Source organism: Cebidichthys violaceus, unplaced genomic scaffold, assembly GCF_023349555.1.
Source record: "Cebidichthys violaceus isolate CVI_PGR_0920_01 unplaced genomic scaffold, fCebVio1.0.p SCAF_15, whole genome shotgun sequence".
NCBI classification, from domain to species: domain Eukaryota; kingdom Metazoa; phylum Chordata; class Actinopteri; order Perciformes; family Stichaeidae; genus Cebidichthys; species Cebidichthys violaceus.
Window position 1 is genome coordinate 16239525 of NW_027176318.1, and position 19190 is coordinate 16258714.

Consider the following 19190-nt stretch of genomic DNA (forward strand, 5'->3'; position numbering starts at 1 on the left):
TCCTCCCATGGTGCAGCAGCAGCCTGGCTATCCTCCCATGGTGTCATGGCAGCAGACTGGCTATCCTCCCATGGTGTCGTGGCAGCAGACTGGCTATCCTCCCATGGTGTCCCAGCTGCAGCAGCAGACTGGCTATCCTCTCATAGTGTCCCAGCAGCAGACTGGCTATCCTCCCATGGTGTCCCAGCAGCAGACTGGCTATCCTCCCTTAGTGTCCTGGCAACAGACTGGCTATCCTCCCAAGGTGCCCCGGCAGCAGCCTGACTATCCTCCCAAGGTGCCCCGGCAGCAGACTGGCTATCCTCCCAAGGTGCCCCGGCAGCAGCCTGGCTATCCTCCCATGGTGTCCCAGCAGCAGACTGGCTATCCTCCCGAGGTGCCCCAGCAGCAGCAGCCTGGCTATCCTCCCGAGGGGCCGCAGCAGCAGCAGCAGCAGCAGCAGCAGCAGCAGCAGCAGCAGCAGCAGCAGCAGCAGCCTGGATATCCTCCTGAGGTGCCCCAGCAGCAGCAGCAGCCTGGCTATCCTCCCGAGGTGCCCCAGCAGCAGCAGCAGCAGCAGCAGCAGCCTGGCTATCCTCCCGAGGTGTCCCAGCAGCAGCAGCAGCAGCAGCAGCAGCAGCAGCAGCAGCAGCAGCAGCAGCAGCCCGACTATCCTGTCGAGGTGCCCCAGCAGCAGCAGCAGCAGCAGCAGCCCGACTATCCTGCCGAGGTGCCCCAGCAGCAGCAGCAGCAGCAGCAGCCCGGCTATCCTGCCGAGGTGCAGCAGCAGCAGCAGCAGCAGCAGCAGCCCGGCTATCCTGCCGAGGTGACGCAGCAGCAGCAGCATCCCGGCTATTCTGCCGAGGTGCAGCAGCCCGGCTATCCTGCCGAGGTGCCCCAGCAGCAGCAGCAGCAGCCTGGCTATCCTGCCGAGGTGCCCCAGCAGCAGCAGCAGCAGCAGCAGCCCGGCTATCCTGCCGAGGTGCCCCAGCAGCAGCAGCAGCAGCAGCAGCAGCAGCAGCAGCAGCAGCCCGGCTATCCTGCCGAGGTGCCCCAGCAGCAGCCCGGCTATCTTGCCAAGGTGCAGCAGCAGAAGCCTGGATATCTTGCCGAGGTGCCCCAGCAACAGCATCTGCAGCAGCCCCAGGTTCCCCAGCAGGTGCCTGGCTATCCTGGTGAGCTGGAGCAGCAGGTGCCTGGCTATCCTCCAAAGGTTCAGCAGCAGTCGCCCCAGATTTCCCAGCAGCCTAGCTATCCTGGCCAGCAGCAGCAGCCCAAGGTTCCCCAGCAGGTGCCTGGCTATCCTCCCCAGCAGGTGCCTCAGGTTCCCCAGCAGCCCCAATGGCCTTCCTACATGCCCCAGATACCACGCTGGATTCCCCAGCAGCCAAGCTATCTGCCCAAGCAGCACCAATGGCCTTTATACATGCCCCAGATACCACGCTGGATTCCCCAGCAGCCACGCTACCTGCCTAAGCAATCCCAATGGCCTTCCTACATGCCCCAGATGCCACGCAGGATTCCCCAGCAGTCACGCTACCTGCTCAAGTAACCTCAGTAGGTAAGCTATGATCAAGTCTTAGTATTGGCAGTATTTTCAGCATTGGTGAGTTATGTGGCCAACTTCAATTTCTTCCAGGTATGACTTCACTTGAGGTCATGTCAGTGACAACATTGAGTATTAATATGAACTTCAATCAAATCCAGAGCAGCAGCGCGGGGAAGGGTATGCACATAAACTCAACAATCTGAGATTCAGACTTTGAAGTACTGACCTTCCTTTCAATCCATGTTTTGTGTTTCAGGCATTGCAGAAATGGAGATTTTCGAAGACTGCTTCCAACTGAGCCATTGCCTTGACTTATAAAATTAAAATACACTCACATTTGTATCCTGTGATCTCTTCAATGAATCTGTTTCTTTTAGACAACTGAAGTTTAGCATCAAGTAGTGATCTAACGGACTAGGGGTCTCAATAATAACCGTTTCACACGCACAGAACGGGGCCTGAAAAAGGAGTGCGGCATTTTGATGTGATCTATAAAAAAAAAAAATATCCTCCCAAGCATCAACTGCAGTTTACCCATCCCCCGAAGCAGCAACCGCAGATGCCCCAGAAGCGTAGCAAGATGCCATGCTACCTGCCAAAGCAGCCCCAGGTTTCTCTGCAGCCACACAATAGTAATTATTCAACTTTCGCCAAGAAGTTTCCCAAACAGATTCAATTAGGTAAACTGTGATCATGTGGTATTAGCCATATCTTTTGCATCAGCGAGTAAACAGTGCAACTTGTATTTCTTCCAGGCATAGCGCCATTGGAGTTCATACTAACATTGGGTATGCATATGGTCTTCAATCAAATCCAGAGCAGCAATTGGCAGGGTATGTACATTCAGCAGTCTGATTTGAGGCTTTTAAATACTGAATGCATACTAAGGCATCGCAAATCCTGGAGATTTTACAAAGACTGCTTCCAACTGAGCCATTGTATTGACTTGTCAAATTAAAATAAATCTCTTCAATGAATCTTTCTTAGTTGGTTGAGGTTTCAGGTATACTCGGTGTATTTAACTTTGTTTTAGGCCTGTTCATAACTCCACTGCTGCACACCCTACCAACACCTCAATTCCTTTGGTGATCAAGGCCTTCTATTAAGAAAAAATGTAGGGTGTGACTATAAAAGACCCTTTGTATCTGTTCCAAAACATCAGCCATCTTTGACCAAAGGTTGCTAGCATGACTGGATTGTGGGCAAAAATGTTATATATAAAATGTATTTTGTAATGCATAACACAGCTGAGGCCTCTGAGGTCTTACAGGACCTCAAAGGACTTTTTGAGGACAGGATAGCATTCATTGCTGTAGATTAAACTCTGAATACTTCTTCCACCACTGTGTGACTATTTTTATCCCTTACACAGAACTCGTATTACAGGTGACATCCTCCCAGCTAATGGACACCCTGCTGTGCATAATAACCATTACGCAACAGTTGAAAAAAGCCGACAAATGATTGACAACTTGTTGCCACAATTACAAAGTCAAAATCAATCGTCTCGGCCAATCGGATGAATACATTGAGCTGCTGAGGGTGGAACCGGAAGTAACTTAATTTGAAATTGGCTATTAAGTCAAACAGTTAGTCGCAACATTTCTTCAGAAACTTTCCAAACTTTTAGAGAACTTAAATGAACCAATATATTTGAAAGTTGGAAAGTATGCATTTGTTTGTTGAGGTGCTCTTAATAACAATTATCACTTCACATTCATTATTTTCTAAACTTGTAACAGTAATTGTTGATCCCTCCTCTGTTGATTCCTTAAATGTCCAACAAATACAACCAAGAAAGTCTTTGTGAATCCAATTTTAATTTATATTAAGTTTTAAAAGCCGGACAACAAACATGTATTTGTCTGAATTATTATGCATGTGTTTAAAAGACTCTAATCTAGTTGAGCAGAAAGCATTATTTTACCATTGATGAAGTGTGATGATCTGACTTTCTTCTGCCCTGTTTCGGATGTTTACTGAAACAAATGTGTTTTAACTCATGATATATGAAGTATGGCTGAATGAACACAGTGATGTCATGTTCAAGAATAAAATACAAAAAGCTGTTGAACTAGCCTTTCCTAGTTAAAATAATGCAGTGATTCCTTTTGTCAGATAATTGGCCACACCTGCCTTCAACTGCTCACACCTGTGTCCAGTTAATCAACAAGGTAAGATGGGGGAGCTTAAAAAGAGCTCCAGTGTGGCTTCAGTAACTTCCTGTTTTCAATCAGGTTCAGTTGTGTGGTTTTGTAGGAGCTGACAGGAGTGATTGAATTTGTCTCTTCACTGGCCTACAACTGTGGCTGAAGCCATGGGGTTTCTCTTGAGGTAAGTTTTAAACATTATGTTTAAGTTTTTCCACTCATTAGAAAATCATAGTAACTCTGGGATGTCTTGTCTAGATGGTTTCTGTTGTCCTTGCTAGCTGTTGGAAGACATCCAGCACATGGTAAGTTTAGTGAAGTTGTGAAGCTTAAATGTTTGTATGCGTGGACTAACATCTCTGCTCTACAGGTTTCAGTATTAGATCTGCTGAGAAGCATGGCGATAATAAAGTACCAGTTGCAGGCTATCAACCACATTCAAGTGGCCTTAAAACTGGAGATGGGTCTTTATGGAGGACTTGGCGTCGTGGTGTTGGCGGTTCAACCTCAAATGCATTTAAGGCAAGTAGCTACAACTAATTGCTTGCCTAAAGCTGAATCTCAGGAACCATATGATCAGTCTGTGCCTGAAATCCAGTATTCATCAAATTAACAGCCACAGGCAGCAGAGGTTGGGAATCCCCCCAAGCGGAAGGTGACCCAGGTTCCCCAACGGCCCCAGAAGCATAGCTATCTTCCCCTGCAGCACCAGCAGGTGCCGCAGCATCCCCAGCAGGTGCCGCAGCATCCCCAGCAGGTGCAGCAGCATCCCCAGCAGGTGCCGCAGCATCCCCAGCAGGTGCCGCAGCATCCCCAGCAGGTGCAGCAGCATCCCCAGCAGGTGCCGCAGCATCCCCAGCAGGTGCCGCAGCATCCCCAGCAGGTGCCGCAGCATCCCCAGCAGGTGCCGCAGCATCCCCACGTGCCCCAGCATCCCCACGTGCCCCAGCAACCCCACGTGCCCCAGCAACCTAGCTATCTATCCCAGCAGCAGCAGCAGCAACCTAGCTATCTAGCGCAGCAGCAACCTAGCTATCTAGCGCAGCAGCAGCAGCAGCAGCAGCAGCAGCAGCAGCAACCTAGCTATCTAGCGCAACAACAACAACAACAGCAGCAGCAACTTAGCTATCTAGCGCAGCAGCAGCAGCAGCAGCAGCAGCAGCAACCTAGCTATCTAGCGCAACAACAGCAGCAGCAACCTAGCTATCTAGGCCAACAACAGCAGCAGCAACCTAGCTATCTAGGCCAACAACAACAACAACAACAACAACAACAGCAGCAGCAGCAGCAGCAGCAGCAGCAGCAGCAACCTAGCTATCTAGGGCAGCAGCAGCAGCAGCAGCAGCAGCAGCAACAACCCAGCCATCTTGCCCAGCAGCAGCAACCTAGTCTTCAATCAAATCCAAAACGGCTATGGTCAGGGTATGTAAATTTACTCTGCAATCTGATTTCAGGTTTTAAAATACTGATTTTCCCCAAATCTTTTTTCAATTTATCAATCAATTTTTTTGGTGTTTCAGGCAACGCAACACTGGAGGTTCTACAAAGACTGCTTTCAACTGAGCCATTGCATTGTCAAATTAAAGTAGACTATCCTTTTGTGTCCTGTAATATCTACAAGATTAAGCAACCCAGCTACCTTGCCCATCAGCAACGCAGCTACCTTACCCATCAGCAACGCAGCTACCTTGCCCATTAGCAACCCAGCTACCTTGCCCTACCTTGCCCAGCAGCAACCCAGCTACCTTGCCCATCAGCAACCCAGCTACCTTGCCCATCAGCAACGCAGCTACCTTGCCCATCAGCAACCCAGCTACCTTGCCCATCAGCAACGCAGCTACCTTGCCCAGCAGCAACCCAGCTACCTTGCCCAGCAGCAACGCAGCTACCTTGCCCAGCAGCAACGCAGCAACTTTGTCTTCAATCAAATCCAAAATGGCTATGGTCAGAGTATGTCAATTTACTCAGCAATCTGATTTCAGGTTTTAAAATACTGATTTTTCCTTAAATCAGTTTTTTTTTGGTGTTTCAGGCATTGCAACACTGGAGGTTCTACAAAGACTGCATTCAACTGAGCCATTGCAGTGACTTGTCAAAATAAACTCTCCTTTTTGTGTCCTGTAATCTCTACAATTCATCTGTTTCTTTCCAGCATCACGTAGTGATCTCACGGACCTGAATACAGCTAAGGTTTCAGGGTTAGTAGTTAATTGGTTGAGATTTCAGACACTAGTGAACGTAACTGATTTCAGTTTAGGCCTGTGCAGAACTCTACTGTAGTCTACTCCTAGTATTTTCACATATCCCGTTGTTGCTCACAACAAGACATGGGTTTGTTTTGGGAGAAAAGTGATAACTCAACAGAACCATCTGCTGGACGCTAGCGTGTTCTGTTGTGCTGTGCTATTTATATTGCAAGAGGTTTACCTTCAATGTGGTTTTACAGCTATGTCCATTTAAAAAAAACAAAGTAGAATAGAGTAACGTCAGACAAATCTCCATATCGTAATAATGAAAATAAAAAAGGAACAAAGTCAAATTTTCTGTACTTTGTCGTGTTCATTGAGTTGTGAGAATCCTCGTCCTTCAGCCATAACTCTCTAAAAAGCCTCGGATCAGATGGAAAATGCATCGTCACGAAGCTGAAAACAGGCGGTTCTCACAAGACAGCGATGCTATAAACATATGAACTTCTAGAATATGATGCATCGCTGTAGATTTAAATTAGCCGAAAGTATTTAGAGTTAAAATACAGCCGTAATATTAATCCAGATACGATAAAACGGACTGAGAAGATTTACTGCAACATCAATGCTTTTAATTTAATTCAAGTATATTTTGCAGATGATACTTGAATACTTTAACCACTGAGTTGTGGACGTGCTTTTACTGAAGGGTCTGCTTTCTTAATTATTGTTTCCCATTTTTATCCCTTTCAGAGAACTCTCGTTACAGGCGACATCCTCTCCACTAGAGGGCGCCCCGCTGCAGCGCGTCACCATTACACAGCAGCTGAAGAAGGCTGAAAAGAAATGATTGACATCTTGTTGCTCCAATTGGATTACAAAGATCGACCCCTTCGGCCAATCAGATAGATAGATCTAAGTATTATGGGCGGAACCGGAAGCAGCAGTTCAAACGGTGTGTTAGAATGAGCTGTGAAGAGAAACAGTTAGCCGTTTAAGCTCTTTAGAAATCTTAAAAACGTTAAAAACGTTAAATAAACCGACATATTTAAGACTCGTAAAGTACGGATTTGTTACCGGACGCTCACTCTGTTATATCGTTCATCTCTTAAGGTAAGACTTGATTCAGCGTTGATTGGTCTGCTAGTATGCTAATGCTAATGAAGCTAGCTGGTTTATTTAGATAAAACACAACTTTTGGGGGATTTCTTCCTAATTTTTAGGTGAATTAGTGACGACTGCAGATTGTAATGTTTGTAACAGGTCACGTGTCTCCAGCCTCTGCTTCAGTGTGTTTTTTTAAATGTATTTATTGGTTTATTTGATAAGGGACAGTGCTCATTAATAAGAACTTTGCTGTAAATGCACCAAGATGTTAGAAAGTAAACCTCAAAACAGAATATAAGTTACGCAATATTGACCCTTTACAAAGCGTGCAGAACCAATGAAAGAAGTGAGAATATGAATATAAGTAGTGTCATGATTCAGGAGACTCTAATACTAACGTTACATGACAAGTACTAACGAGACTAACAACACACAAAGACAGACAGACAGACAACAGACAGACAGACAGACAGGTGACAACAGACTGAGAGGTGACAGACAGACTGAGGACAGTAAGGTGACAGCAGACAGACAGACAGACAGACTGAGGACAGTAAGGTGACAACAGACAGACAGACAGACAGACTGAGGACAGTAAGGTGACAACAGACAGACAGACAGACAGACTGAGGACAGTAAGGTGACAGCAGACAGACAGACAGACAGACTGAGGACAGTAAGGTGACAGCAGACAGACAGACAGACAGACTGAGGACAGTAAGGTGACAGCAGACAGACAGACAGACAGACTGAGGACAGTAAGGTGACAGCAGACAGACAGACAGACAGACAGACAGACAGACAGAGGACAGTAAGGTGCTGTTATGTCCTAGTGCTGACAGAGCTGGGTACTAACTAAGCATCTCTTTAACTGAGCTTTAAATGAACTGTATGCTAGCAGTTCTCTGCTGGTCACTGGGATGGAGTCTAGTGCAGCTGGTACAGAGCAGTCAGCCTGCTGAAGGTACTGTTCAGTGCCGTTGTGTCTCCGTGTGTCCTCACAGTGTGTCCTCTCAGTGTGTCCTCACAGCGAGTCATCATGGGCGAGGTGGAGCTCTCCTGTCGGGCCTACGTGAAGATGTACCTGCACGCCTCTCTCTTTCCTCGGTGCAGCATCAACGGGCTGCTGTTGTCCTCCGGCTCTGCAGGTGGCGCTGTGTGTGTGACGGACTGTGTTCCTCTGCTCCACTCACACCTGCCTCTGGCTCCCATCAGTCAGCTGGCTCTCACACAGGTAGGTCACACCTGAGTGTTTAGCTCCTTCACTTGAGTACACAGGTAGGACACACCTATATATATATATATATATATATATATATATATATATATATATATATATATATATATACATATACATATATAATATATCTTCTCTCTCTTTAATACATGGTACTGTCCTTAGTTTAGAGGAGTTTTACTCCAGTAAAGTGACGTCTCTTGTTTCAGGTGGACGTTTGGTGTTCACAGACTCAGCAAAGGATTGTGGGATACTATCAAGCCAACGCCTGTGTGTCAGACAGCAGGTGAGTTCATTGTGTTGTTTCTGTACCAGGTCTCACAGCAGATGTTGAGTGAGATGTAAGACAAACCTTTTTCTCTCTCCATGTTTTGAACTGGACAGCCCGACTCCGTGTGCGCTGAAGATAGCCGACAAGATTTCTGAGCAGTTTGACAACGCAGTGTTGTTAATGGTGAGAATTTAAGCTCCTCCTCTTCTTACCTGTTGTCTTTTTTTTCTCACTTTTGCTGTTTAATAAATGCACATCAGTCTGATGAATATATTTAATGTGTTTTCTTTCTGTTTTGCTCCACAGCTTGACGGCAGCAAGATGACGTCAGACTACCGGGTTCCTCCCATCGTCATGTACGAGCGCAAAGATTCAAGATGGATGCTCAAAGACAAACACACGTGAGACTTTAACGCCACGTCTCCGGAACATTCGGCACACCAACGTCACAGTGACGACACGAAATACGCTTATAGCAGGCGGCTAACCGATGTTTTCATTTGAAGTAAACAACAAAAGAGGAACATGTTGTCCAGCAGGTTTGCTTCCTGTGTACTTAAATCCAGTAGATTGATTGGTTTTCGTTTTACTTGTCCGCTGTGTTCAGGATAATGCTGAGACAGTGGGAGGAGACTCAGGCGATAGCCGGTCAGATGCTGGAGTCCGGCGATCAGGCGCTGTTGGTGGATTTCGACAGCCACCTGGACGACATCACAAAGGACTGGACCAATCAGAAACTGAACACCAAGATCGCAGAGCTCGCCTCGCCGGCCAACGGGAACATCTAGACGAGGAAGTAGCTCACATGTGTTTATGTCCTGTGATGTTGACAACACAAACACACCAGAGTCTAGGTTTGTTTTTAATGCAACAGGGACATTACATAGAACATGCATAAATAACATATTTACAAGTTTCGTAGATCTAAAGCCCCCCCCCCCCCCCCCCCCCCAGTGTGCCTAAAATCACCTTAAAAACACCGTTGCTAACTAACACTGTTGTATAAAGCACCTGTGGTGTTTTTGGTCCCATTTTGTCTTTTCTTTTTCTTTTTTACATTTTGTTATTCCTATATATTCACAAGCTCCAGGAGGTGGACAAAATAACAGAAACACCTTACAATACAAAAGTCCTACAGTAAAAACCGTCATTTGTTGAAGCCCAAGAAGTAAAGCGTTGATGTTGTTGCGTGTCGTGTGCTCAGTGGTTCATTAGTGTGGCCGTCTTGTCCCCGTTTCAGTGTCATGCTAAAAAACTAAAGTAATTAATAAAATATTTACTGTAAATATTGGGGAATTGACTCACTTTACTGCCTCTATTTAGCTTTATAGCATTTGTAAATAGTGAATAGTTAATAAATGGTTTATAACACGCTATGATGTAGTTGTAGGCGGACTATATCTCCTCCGGTGGCTGCTGTGTTTAAACAGATAATATATTAAAACAATAATAATATAAAATATGTCTTCATAGGAGAAGTTGTAATCACTGACATCACATTGATAAATGTATAAATCAATATGACCAAGTTGTATAAAAGCGGTCGACACTCAACATATAATAATATAATATTTTATATATATATATATTTTATAATATTTTGAGCTTCAGACTGGAGTTACTGCAACGCTTTAGCACTGAAATGTAGCATGTTCTGTTATTTTTGTCGCCCCCCCCCCCCCCATCCATAACAGCAAAAATATTTTAGAATTTGGGGTAACTCTCAAAACAAGTCCCTCCTTCTCCCAGATGAATGATTTCTAACAGTGAAGATTTGGATTTTTCCTTTTTTAATGAAGAAGTCTGGACTGAGTCCCAACGGTGTGAAATCTGATCAAATACGACCTTCAACCCACATCAGTAATAAATGTTCCAGCTACTAAAGCCCAACATGAACAACAACAGCTATACCCTTAGAGTTGAGTTTGACTGACAGGCGTTACATTAAAAACAAGTGAAACTATTCTATTCTATTCTTTCTACTCTACTGAACTAGTTCGTGTTTGTAGCGCAGCTTCATCTTCTATTATGATGCGTTTCTCTTTATGTCGCTGTAAGATTAATTTTTGACGTGTAAAGGAGTTAAAGGACGAGGTTTATTTAGTGCTGTAATATAAAAACAATATCAGCTGCTGAGCGCAGTGGTTCCCAACCTTTGTAACTTCAAACAAAGCCGTTTGATTTTGAATAAAAACCCTAAAATAATGCAGTAATTCACAAGAATAAAAGCTAAAATGTCTTATTGTTGTAATGTCTTTTCCAGTTAATCTTCTCTCGACCCAACGGATGTAGCTCGCGACCCTCTCTGAGGGTCTCCACCCACAGGTTGGGAACCAGCGGCTAAGAGCAGAAACACATTTTAAACATGTCCAGGAGAAACCCGAGGAAACAAAGCGACTCGTGCCGCGACCGGTACCAGTTAATAAAAGAAAAGTTCTTCACTTTGCATGTTTTCTTCTTCCAAAACCTCAAGATAGAAAATGTTATATCAAACAGAATGTGACTTAAAAAAATATACAGATTGTCACATTTGAGAAGCGGAAACGGGAGGATGTTAATAACGAATTAAAGAATTGATTATCAAAAAGGTTCGATCGACTTGTTGGCTGCAGCTGCGGAGTCGACTTGTCAGTGTCTGTTTCCATGTAGTGCTTCCAGGACACTCACTGATCTGTAGCTGGACAGCGGGGCCAGTCGTACAAAGTGTTTTTACTACGTGCTTTAAGCTTTGTTTTGTGCGAGCGCTCAGGGCTGGGCCATATGAAAAAAACAAAAACACTTATAAGCTAGAAGCTCTTATTTTGATAGCGGAAGTCTTTCTGAATTCAGACCATGTGATACATTTGTATGTAGTCTGTTGGGTGACCGTGGCTAAGTGGAGAGCAGGGCAGCCTTTTAATCAGAGGGTCGGCGGTTCGATCCCCGGCTCCTGCTCCGCTCGCGTCAATGTGTCCTTGAGCAAGACACTCAACCCCAGAATGTCTCCCGTAGCTGTGCCTACGGTGTGTAGATAGATACTGAATTGTAAGTCGCTTTGGATAAAAGCGTCTGATAAATGACCGTAATGTAATGTAATCTATTGTTAGATGACGCATGTGATAAATACGTCGCCATATCGCTCAGCCCTGTATACTCTTATTTTAAAAAGAACGGGTTTGTCTCTTATTTTGAAATGGACAAAGTGCCTCAGACGGTCCCACAGGCGGTCGTCTCGGAGTCGGCCGAAGACACGGTGACCAGGTTCAGAGTTATTTCTCCCAGAGGAGACTCACTGGCCAGAGACTGGAGGATGTTGATGGATTCAAAGAGCGACTGGACGTTCTGGACCTGCTGCTCTGCCCACGGGAAGCCGATCTGCAGAGGAGCGCAAGTAACGTATTATTATCATTATCATTATTATTATCATTATTATTATCATTATTATTATTAGTAGTAGTAGTATTTACTGGGAGTTCTTTCTTCTTTTACGTACAGGTTTATGTGTGGCTATAATTTGGGTCACGCTGCACTTTCACTATTGGGGAAATATTTTTAAATTAAAAAGCTGATTTCAACCAATTAATATTTGACCTACAAACTTTCCTTGAAGTATTGAATAATAGTTTTAAGTTAGTAATGATTATTAACAATAGTTTTAAGTTAGTAATGTTTATTAACAATAGTTTTAAGTTAGTAATGATTATTAACAATAGTTTTAAGTCAGTAATGATTATTAACAATAGTTTTAAGTTAGTAATGATTATTAACAATAGTTTTAAGTCAGTAATGTTTATTAACAATAGTTTTAAGTTAGTAATGATTATTAACAATAGTTTTAAGTTAGTAATGATTATTAACAAAACCTTTTTACTTGGTAAAATTGTTTTAATTAATTCATATTCATCTAAAGTTTAAAGTAATTAACCATAGTTAAGTTAGTAATGATTAACAATAAGTAAGAAATAGTACAGTGCAAATAAATGTAGTTTCATAACTTGAATCTACTATAGATTCATAACTACTAACAGTTATGAACAACAGTTATGAACAGACGTCTGGTTTTTAAACATAGACATCAGTCATTAAACCAGTGTGGCGTCGGGATCACGTACATTTACCTGAACTATAATAAGTTTTGCAGACGGGTCTTCAGTGTTGCTCAACTCTTCTCCGAAACACAGAGTGACGCCGCACTGAGGAGGATCGCCGCCATTTAAACGGAAGAGGTCAAGTTCTGAGAATAATGAAAAAGAGAGTTAGATACATCATTCATTTCACTGAGCTGAGATTAGACTGGATTACGTTTAAGACAACATATATTCTTCAACAAATTCACTGGTTTGAGAATCCAAGGTGGGGTCGTTTAACTCCAATACCCAAAATATATTTCATTTAATATATCTGACAATTGAGAAGCTGAAACCAGAGGATGTTTGACATTCGTTGCTTGAAAATGAATTTCCTGCTTATCAACTAATAAGTTAAATGAACTTATTGTTTCAGCTTTCAGTTGAAATATTTGTCTTTGAAATGTTTCTGTTTTGATCAAACGTCAGACTTATTAAAAATGAATCTCATTCATCCTTAACCTGGACTGTGTTTACAGACACTTAACTGAATGTAATCCGTGAAATGAAGTACATTTTCCCAGCTAAACTCACGTTGCTTGAAGGCGTCTTTACTGAAGAGCATCACCGGCTCCGTGTTTCTCTCCATCTTGTGCAGCCCCTCCGTGGCCCCGTGCGGCCCCGTCCAGAAGACCCGCCCCTGGCAGAACCGTTTGCCGTAGACGCCCTGCCGCGTGGCCGTCAGCACCACGCCTCTCTCCATGAAGGGCAGCAGGGTGAACAGGGCCTGGCGCTCCGAGCCGGCCGGCAGCGTGGACGGCGGCTCCGGCAGCGGGATCCGCGGGAACCGGCCCTTCAGGACGGCCGGCGTCGTCGGAGCGTGAGACGAAGGTAAGTACAGGATCCTCACGTCGCTGCTCTGGATCTGACGTCTGAGAACCTCGTGGCCTAGATAATGAACCACCACGTTGAAGGAGTCCTGAACTGAAGAGACACAAACAGAGGTGGGGGGGGGGGTTATGAAAAAACCTTTCAAAATAAAAGGTCAACTAATGTAGCTCAGATAGATACAGACAAACGTTTCTTTTGAAGGTTGTTGCACTGTAGTTATGAAATATAAAAAATGGAAGAGGGGAGGGGAGAGAGGAGAGGAGAGGAGGGGAGAGGAGAGGAGAGGAGAGGAGGGGAGAGGAGAGGAGAGGAGAGGAGGAGGGGTGAGGAGAGGAGAGAGGAGAGGAGGAGGGGTGAGGAGAGGAGAGGGGAGGAGAGGAGGGGTGAGGAGAGGAGAGGAGGGGGTGAGGAGGGGTGAGGAGAGGAGAGGAGGAGGGGTGAGGAGAGGAGGGGTGAGGAGAGGAGAGGAGAGGAGAGGAGGGGAGGGGTGAGGAGATGAGAGGAGAGGAGAGGAGGGGTGAGGAGAGAGGAGGAGAGGAGAGAGGAGAGGAGGGGTGAGGAGAGGAGAGAGGAGAGGAGAGGAGGGGTGAGGAGAGGAGAGGAGAGGAGGGGTGAGGAGAGGAGAGGAGAGGAGGGGTGAGGAGATGAGAGGACAGTGACCACCGTGACCGTGGCTAAGTGGAGAGCAGGGCCGCCTTTCAATCAGAGGGTCGGCGGTTCGATCCCAGGCTCCTGCTCTACTAGTCTCATGTCATTGTGTCCTTGAGCGAGACACTTAACCCCGTAGCTGCGTCTACGGTGTGTAGATAGATACTGAATTGTAAGTCGCTTTGGATAACAGCGTCTGATAAATGAATGTAATGTAATGGGTGAGGAGACGTGAGGAGAGGCTGAAACATGTCGATAGTTCAAGAAAAATGTTGGATGTGCTTTTCTGCACTGAAGACATGTTCTAGTTTCCGCAGAGGAGCAGGGCTTTTATTCTGAAAACTGCTCTGAGGTTGAGTTTATTACCTCCTGTCGGAGCGTCGACGCTCTCCTCGATCCGCACGTCCAGCCGGATCTCATTGACCACTGCAGACAGAGAGACACGGCTAGATATTATATTAATAACTACACATAGTGAGGGATCAGCTGGTTGCTTTGGGATAATGTTTGTTTTGTGGGCAGATACTGTTTTTGAACACAATATTGTGCAATCAAGAAACCAGGTTACTGAACGCAGGTATTTGTACAACATGTTTACATGTACTGTAGTAACCTGGTGCTGTGAATACTTCACACTCCGGTTATTAGTTTACTGGAGTCAGTTTATAACGAAGCAGAGGAAGACGTCTTTGACAGAAGGAAAGGCTCTCAGCTGGTAGTTTGACTGAAGGTCCAGAGATTAATGAGGAGGAGTGGACGGATCGGTCTACGGCTGTTAAACTCACCGTCTCTCTGAGCGGCGGCGACGTGCTGAGCGGGTTCTTCTGTCTGGACCGGTACGTCGCTCCACAGCAGAACCTCTTCAACACACTGACAATCACACAGTCGGGTTATTATGGAGGAGAAGAGCTCCATTTACAGACAAGAAACCAAAAGGAGGTTCTTCTTCTTCTTCTTTAAATCCTCCACTAAGTTAAGTTATAAAAGAGAGTTCTGTAAGTATATTATTAAATAATAAACGTAATGTTTATCACACGTAAATTATGATCTTTATATATAAATATGCCTGAGAAATAAATCCTGAAATAAATAAATGAGGCAATGAATGAATTAATAAATGTATTATTATTTCATTAATCCACATTTTTTAATGTTTTTATTTCAGAGGACTTTCATTTCATAATTCCACATTTAGTACCTTATTTATTTAAGGGGCCTTTTATTTATTTATATATTTATATTTCTTTATTTAAGGGGATTTTTATTTATTTATATTTATTTATATATTTATATTTCTTTATTTAAGGGGACTTTTATTTATTTATTCATATTTATTTATATATTTATTTATGGGGACTTTTATTTCATAATGCCACATTTATTTCCATCTGTTATATTCAAATGATTGTGACGTGGTTTTATCACATATTCAGACTAATATGTATATGTTGCCTCATTTATTTATATAGATGTAATTCATAGGCATATTTAAGTATTAAAGTATTTCACGTTGACTTGGTTTACTTTGTAAACTCTTAATGTGTGAAGTGACTCCAGCCGTCAGACAAGAGTAGTGCAGTAAAACGTACAACATGAGATGTAGAAGTACATATATGTGTATATATATATATATATATATATATATATATATATATATATATATATATGTACATAAAGAAGCACACTCACCAGCTGTGAGGTGACCTCCTCCGTCTTTATCTGCTTCACCTGATCGGCGTCGCTGCTCTCCGAGTCGCTGCTCCTCCTCCTCCTCCTCCTCTTGACGGCCTTCACTCTGGGTTTCTTCTCAGGAACCACCACGCCTGAACCCACAGAACACAGAACACAGAACACTCAGTGTCTGACCAACAACACACTGAAACAACCCAACACCTGAAACAGGAACAAAGAGAGAGAGCTGTCGGCGCCGCTCCTCCCAGTCCACCAGGTTCTACCTGACCCTCCTCGGGGTCCCGGTCCCGGCTGTTTTGCTGAGTCAGCAGGAAGTGACGGTACGGTCACTCGATCTGTTCTTTCCTTCAGCGCCGTTGCTTTAATAATTCATCAGTGCAGATACAGAACCCGTAAGTAACGTCTCTGCACAGACAGAGTGAGATTTAATAAAGCGAGATTAAACAGAAATGCACCAGACGTCCATCGGTCGGTGTACTTTGTCCCTTTGTCTCTGGGTCACTGTGTCCAGTGCATCATGGAGACTTGTGCAGCTGTTAACACACAAATCAAGAGTCTTTAGCTCAGTAAAGAGTTCATGATCGATGAGTTCAGTCGAGCCTTTTGTCCAAAGCTTTAGACGGAACGTGTGAAAGAGAACATGAGATGAATGGATGTGACTCAGCGTTTACATCCAGTCAGTGTGTCCTCACTGCCTGCAGGTATCACAGCAGAGCTGTACTTGTACACCAGAAAAGTATCTTTACAACCAAGAATTGTTGTTACTGCAATCTCATAGTATAATAGAGAATCTTCTGCTTTTTGCTACTTTAAGTATATTTTAAGGCCTAAAACTTTGTGAAGTTTTGAATATTCATAACGGAGTGTTTCTGCTTTGTGGTATTACTACTTTTTACTTCAGTAAACATTCAGAGTACTGGATTTATCACCTGAAAACTACTTCAACCAACGTGTGAAACACATTTAAACATTTAAACATTTAGACGTTTAAACATTTAGACATTTAAACATATTACATTTAAACATATTACATTTAAACATTTAAACATTTAGACGTTTAAACATTTAAACATATTACATTTAAACATATTACATTTAAACATATTACATTTAAACATTTAAACATATTACATTTAAACATTACATTTAAACATTTAAACATATTACATTTAAACATTTAAACATATTACATTTAAACATTTAAACATATTACATTTAAACATTTAAACATATTACATTTAAACATTTAGATGTTTAGACATTGACTTGATGCAAATATCAGTTTTATCTCGAGCCACAAAACCTCATTTCTAAATTCAGTACATTTTTAAATGCAGTCTGGTGATACTTCTATTTAGATGTACTGAATACACACTTGTGTATTTGTACATGAACACAGGTTCTGTGTGATTTATTAAGAACGTTTTATTTTTATTTAATCTGTCTATGAAACCTCAGAAAGTAGTAAAATCACACTTTTTCTCAGGACCTCAAACGTCTCGTTTTGTTCCACCAACAGTCGGAAAAAACACGAAATATCAAATTAATAATGTTTAAAAAAAAAGAAGAGAAAAACAGAACGTTTTTTATATTGTTTGCTTGATAAATGAAATAAATGATTATTGAAATAGTTGGCGATTAATTTCCGTCGTCAGACAAATAAACGATTCAACCAGTCAATGCACTACGTCCCAGATGTCTGAGGTTTTTGTCGGCCCTTGAACGCAGCACCGTATTTTACCTCGAACACAAAAGCTGCGTTCCAGATCGCATACTTTTTTCCTTTTGTCTTTGAAGTACACACTCACCCTCACAAAGGTAGCGTGCATCTAACTGCTGAGTCATAGCATTACAACTTGGACGTTGACCCTCTTGCTCATAAATCTGCTGTGCAAAGGATTGTGGGTCACAATATCCAGAGAAGCACGCCAGGGTTATGTAACGCAAGAAGACGACCGGCTGTTTTTAGCTCTTATAAAACTATGCACGGTGACATACTAAATCTTTTTCTGGCATATTAATAAGTGTTGGAACCAGGCGGCAACCTCCTGTTATGAAGAGTGAAGTCTGTGCTTCATGTGTTAAAGCTGCATTCTCTCTAGTGTCCACCAGGGGGCGACTCCTCTGGTTGTATAGAAGTCTAGTCTAAAATGACTCTACTTCTCTCTTGATTTATTCCCTCAGTAAACATTGTAAACATGAGTTTATGGTCTCAATCTCTAGTTTACAGTCTTCTTCAATACAGCATGATGTTCATTTAGTACATTATGCTCCATTTAGAGTCAAACACACCATAAAGAGGGGATGCTTTAGGGGCGGGGCTACACAGTGATTGACAGGTCTCTACCAGAGACGTATACGGCGTCTCTATGTCACTCCTCCTCAGTCCAGATATGGTCACTTCCTGTTCACTGGTTGCAAAAAAACCAAAGATGGCGACGGCGAAATCGCCGAATTCAAGGCTTCAAAACGTCCACAAACCAACGAGATGACTACGTCCACTTCTTAAATATATATATATATATATATATATGTGTATATATATACACACACACACACACACACACACACACACACACACACACACAGACAGACAGTGGCAGACAGTCGGCCATCTTTCAGACCGGAGGCTCACCTTGCTCGCTGACGGGCACCAGGCGGTAGACCTTGTAGGGCTCTGAGATGTCCAGCTGGGCTCGCTCCATCACCTCCGTGAACTCGGTGCTCTTGTTGAGGGCGCAGCGCAGGCGGGTCTTCCAGGAGGCGGCGCTGTCCTGACTCCCGTCCGTCGGCTTGCCTTTGAACTCCGCCCACGCCTGCGGAGAAAAGAGGTCATTTAAATGAATCTATTTTCAATGACAAAATGAAATATTTGATGAATGAATGAATAAATATCCTCTGATTTCATGTTTATGTTCCATCTTTAACCCTTAATGTTTCTGAGTAAATGTAATCTCCAGAATGAACCTTTGTTTTTTACGTTTCCATGCTTCCACTAGTTACCCCGTGTTTAACGTCACATTGCAATGCATTGTGGGTAATTCCCTTAGGCAAAGTCTGCATCTAACGCTGACGGGACGGATCTAAACCCTCAGGTGAGGGCGGAGCTTGCGATTGGACCGGAGACTCTTTGAGTTAGACACCTTGAAGATGGCGGCGTCCTCGTCTTTACGGAAGTCCTGTTTCCCGGCGTGTTTCCACGGGATGCGGAACATGGTTTTGCCGTCGTCGTCCCAAACCAGCCCCGGGTATTTACCACTGCTCACCTGCAACCCACACAGCTGACTGATCACCTGATCACTTTAACTAATAACGACAAACACAGTCAATACAAACAAACACTTTAATGAACTGATCACCTGCAACCCACACATCTGATCAGACTGAGACTCTTCTAGTATACTGTAACAGTATTATACTGTAACAGAGTATTA

At 43.6% G+C, this 19190-nt stretch overlaps 3 protein-coding genes and 1 long non-coding RNA gene across 7 annotated transcripts in view; 3 read left to right on the forward strand and 1 right to left on the reverse strand.

The window, feature by feature from the left end:
* Positions 1 to 3778: 3778 nt before the first annotated feature.
* On the forward strand, positions 3779 to 4369 carry LOC137871676 (uncharacterized). Its single transcript, XR_011102833.1, has 4 exons — positions 3779 to 3862; positions 3937 to 3983; positions 4049 to 4200; positions 4295 to 4369. It is a non-coding gene; the product is annotated as an uncharacterized lncRNA (long non-coding RNA).
* Positions 4370 to 4609: 240 nt separating this feature from the next.
* On the forward strand, positions 4610 to 5816 carry LOC137872109 (vacuolar protein-sorting-associated protein 36-like; the record flags this gene model as incomplete). The annotated part of the gene is made up of 3 exons (XM_068710343.1): positions 4610 to 5100; positions 5199 to 5622; positions 5711 to 5816. Coding segments are annotated over 2 exons (534 nt in total), but the record flags the coding sequence as incomplete, so codon positions are not given.
* Positions 5817 to 6803: 987 nt separating this feature from the next.
* Positions 6804 to 9638, forward strand: emc9 (ER membrane protein complex subunit 9). 2 transcript variants are annotated; one of them, XM_068710303.1, is made up of 6 exons: positions 6804 to 6977; positions 7976 to 8205; positions 8418 to 8494; positions 8593 to 8662; positions 8786 to 8880; positions 9087 to 9638. In XM_068710303.1, exons 2-6 carry the CDS (start codon positions 8011 to 8013, stop codon positions 9265 to 9267), a joined length of 618 nt encoding a protein of 205 aa, XP_068566404.1. In that variant the 5' UTR covers positions 6804 to 6977; positions 7976 to 8010; the 3' UTR covers positions 9268 to 9638. The 2 variants fall into 2 exon arrangements, with proteins under 2 accessions (XP_068566404.1, XP_068566403.1); XM_068710302.1 differs by having other exon boundaries at positions 7989 to 8205.
* irf9 (interferon regulatory factor 9) overlaps positions 9329 to 19190 on the reverse strand; it is a 10674-nt gene continuing 812 nt past the window's right edge. For 2 of the 3 annotated variants that reach the window (XM_068710299.1, XM_068710300.1), the window contains exons 3-10: positions 18900 to 19022; positions 18392 to 18572; positions 15754 to 15887; positions 14850 to 14934; positions 14431 to 14490; positions 13120 to 13509; positions 12571 to 12692; positions 9329 to 11833 (exon numbers count right to left, since the gene is read on the reverse strand). In XM_068710299.1, the coding sequence (XP_068566400.1) occupies positions 11666 to 11833; positions 12571 to 12692; positions 13120 to 13509; positions 14431 to 14490; positions 14850 to 14934; positions 15754 to 15887; positions 18392 to 18572; positions 18900 to 19022 (1263 nt within the window). In that variant the 3' untranslated portion in view covers positions 9329 to 11665. The remainder of the gene's footprint in view (positions 11834 to 12570; positions 12693 to 13119; positions 13510 to 14430; positions 14491 to 14849; positions 14935 to 15753; positions 15888 to 18391; positions 18573 to 18899; positions 19023 to 19190) is intronic. The other variant, XM_068710301.1, reaches the window with a different exon arrangement.

Coding starts and splice junctions, on each gene's coding strand:
- emc9 (XM_068710303.1), top strand. CDS start 8,011: ATGGGCGAGGTGGAGCTCTCCTGTCGGGCCTACGTGAAGATGTACCTG. Junction 8,206..8,417: donor GTCAGCTGGCTCTCACACAG/GTAGGTCACACC, acceptor CTCTTGTTTCAG/GTGGACGTTTGGTGTTCACA. Junction 8,881..9,086: donor ATGCTCAAAGACAAACACAC/GTGAGACTTTAA, acceptor CGCTGTGTTCAG/GATAATGCTGAGACAGTGGG.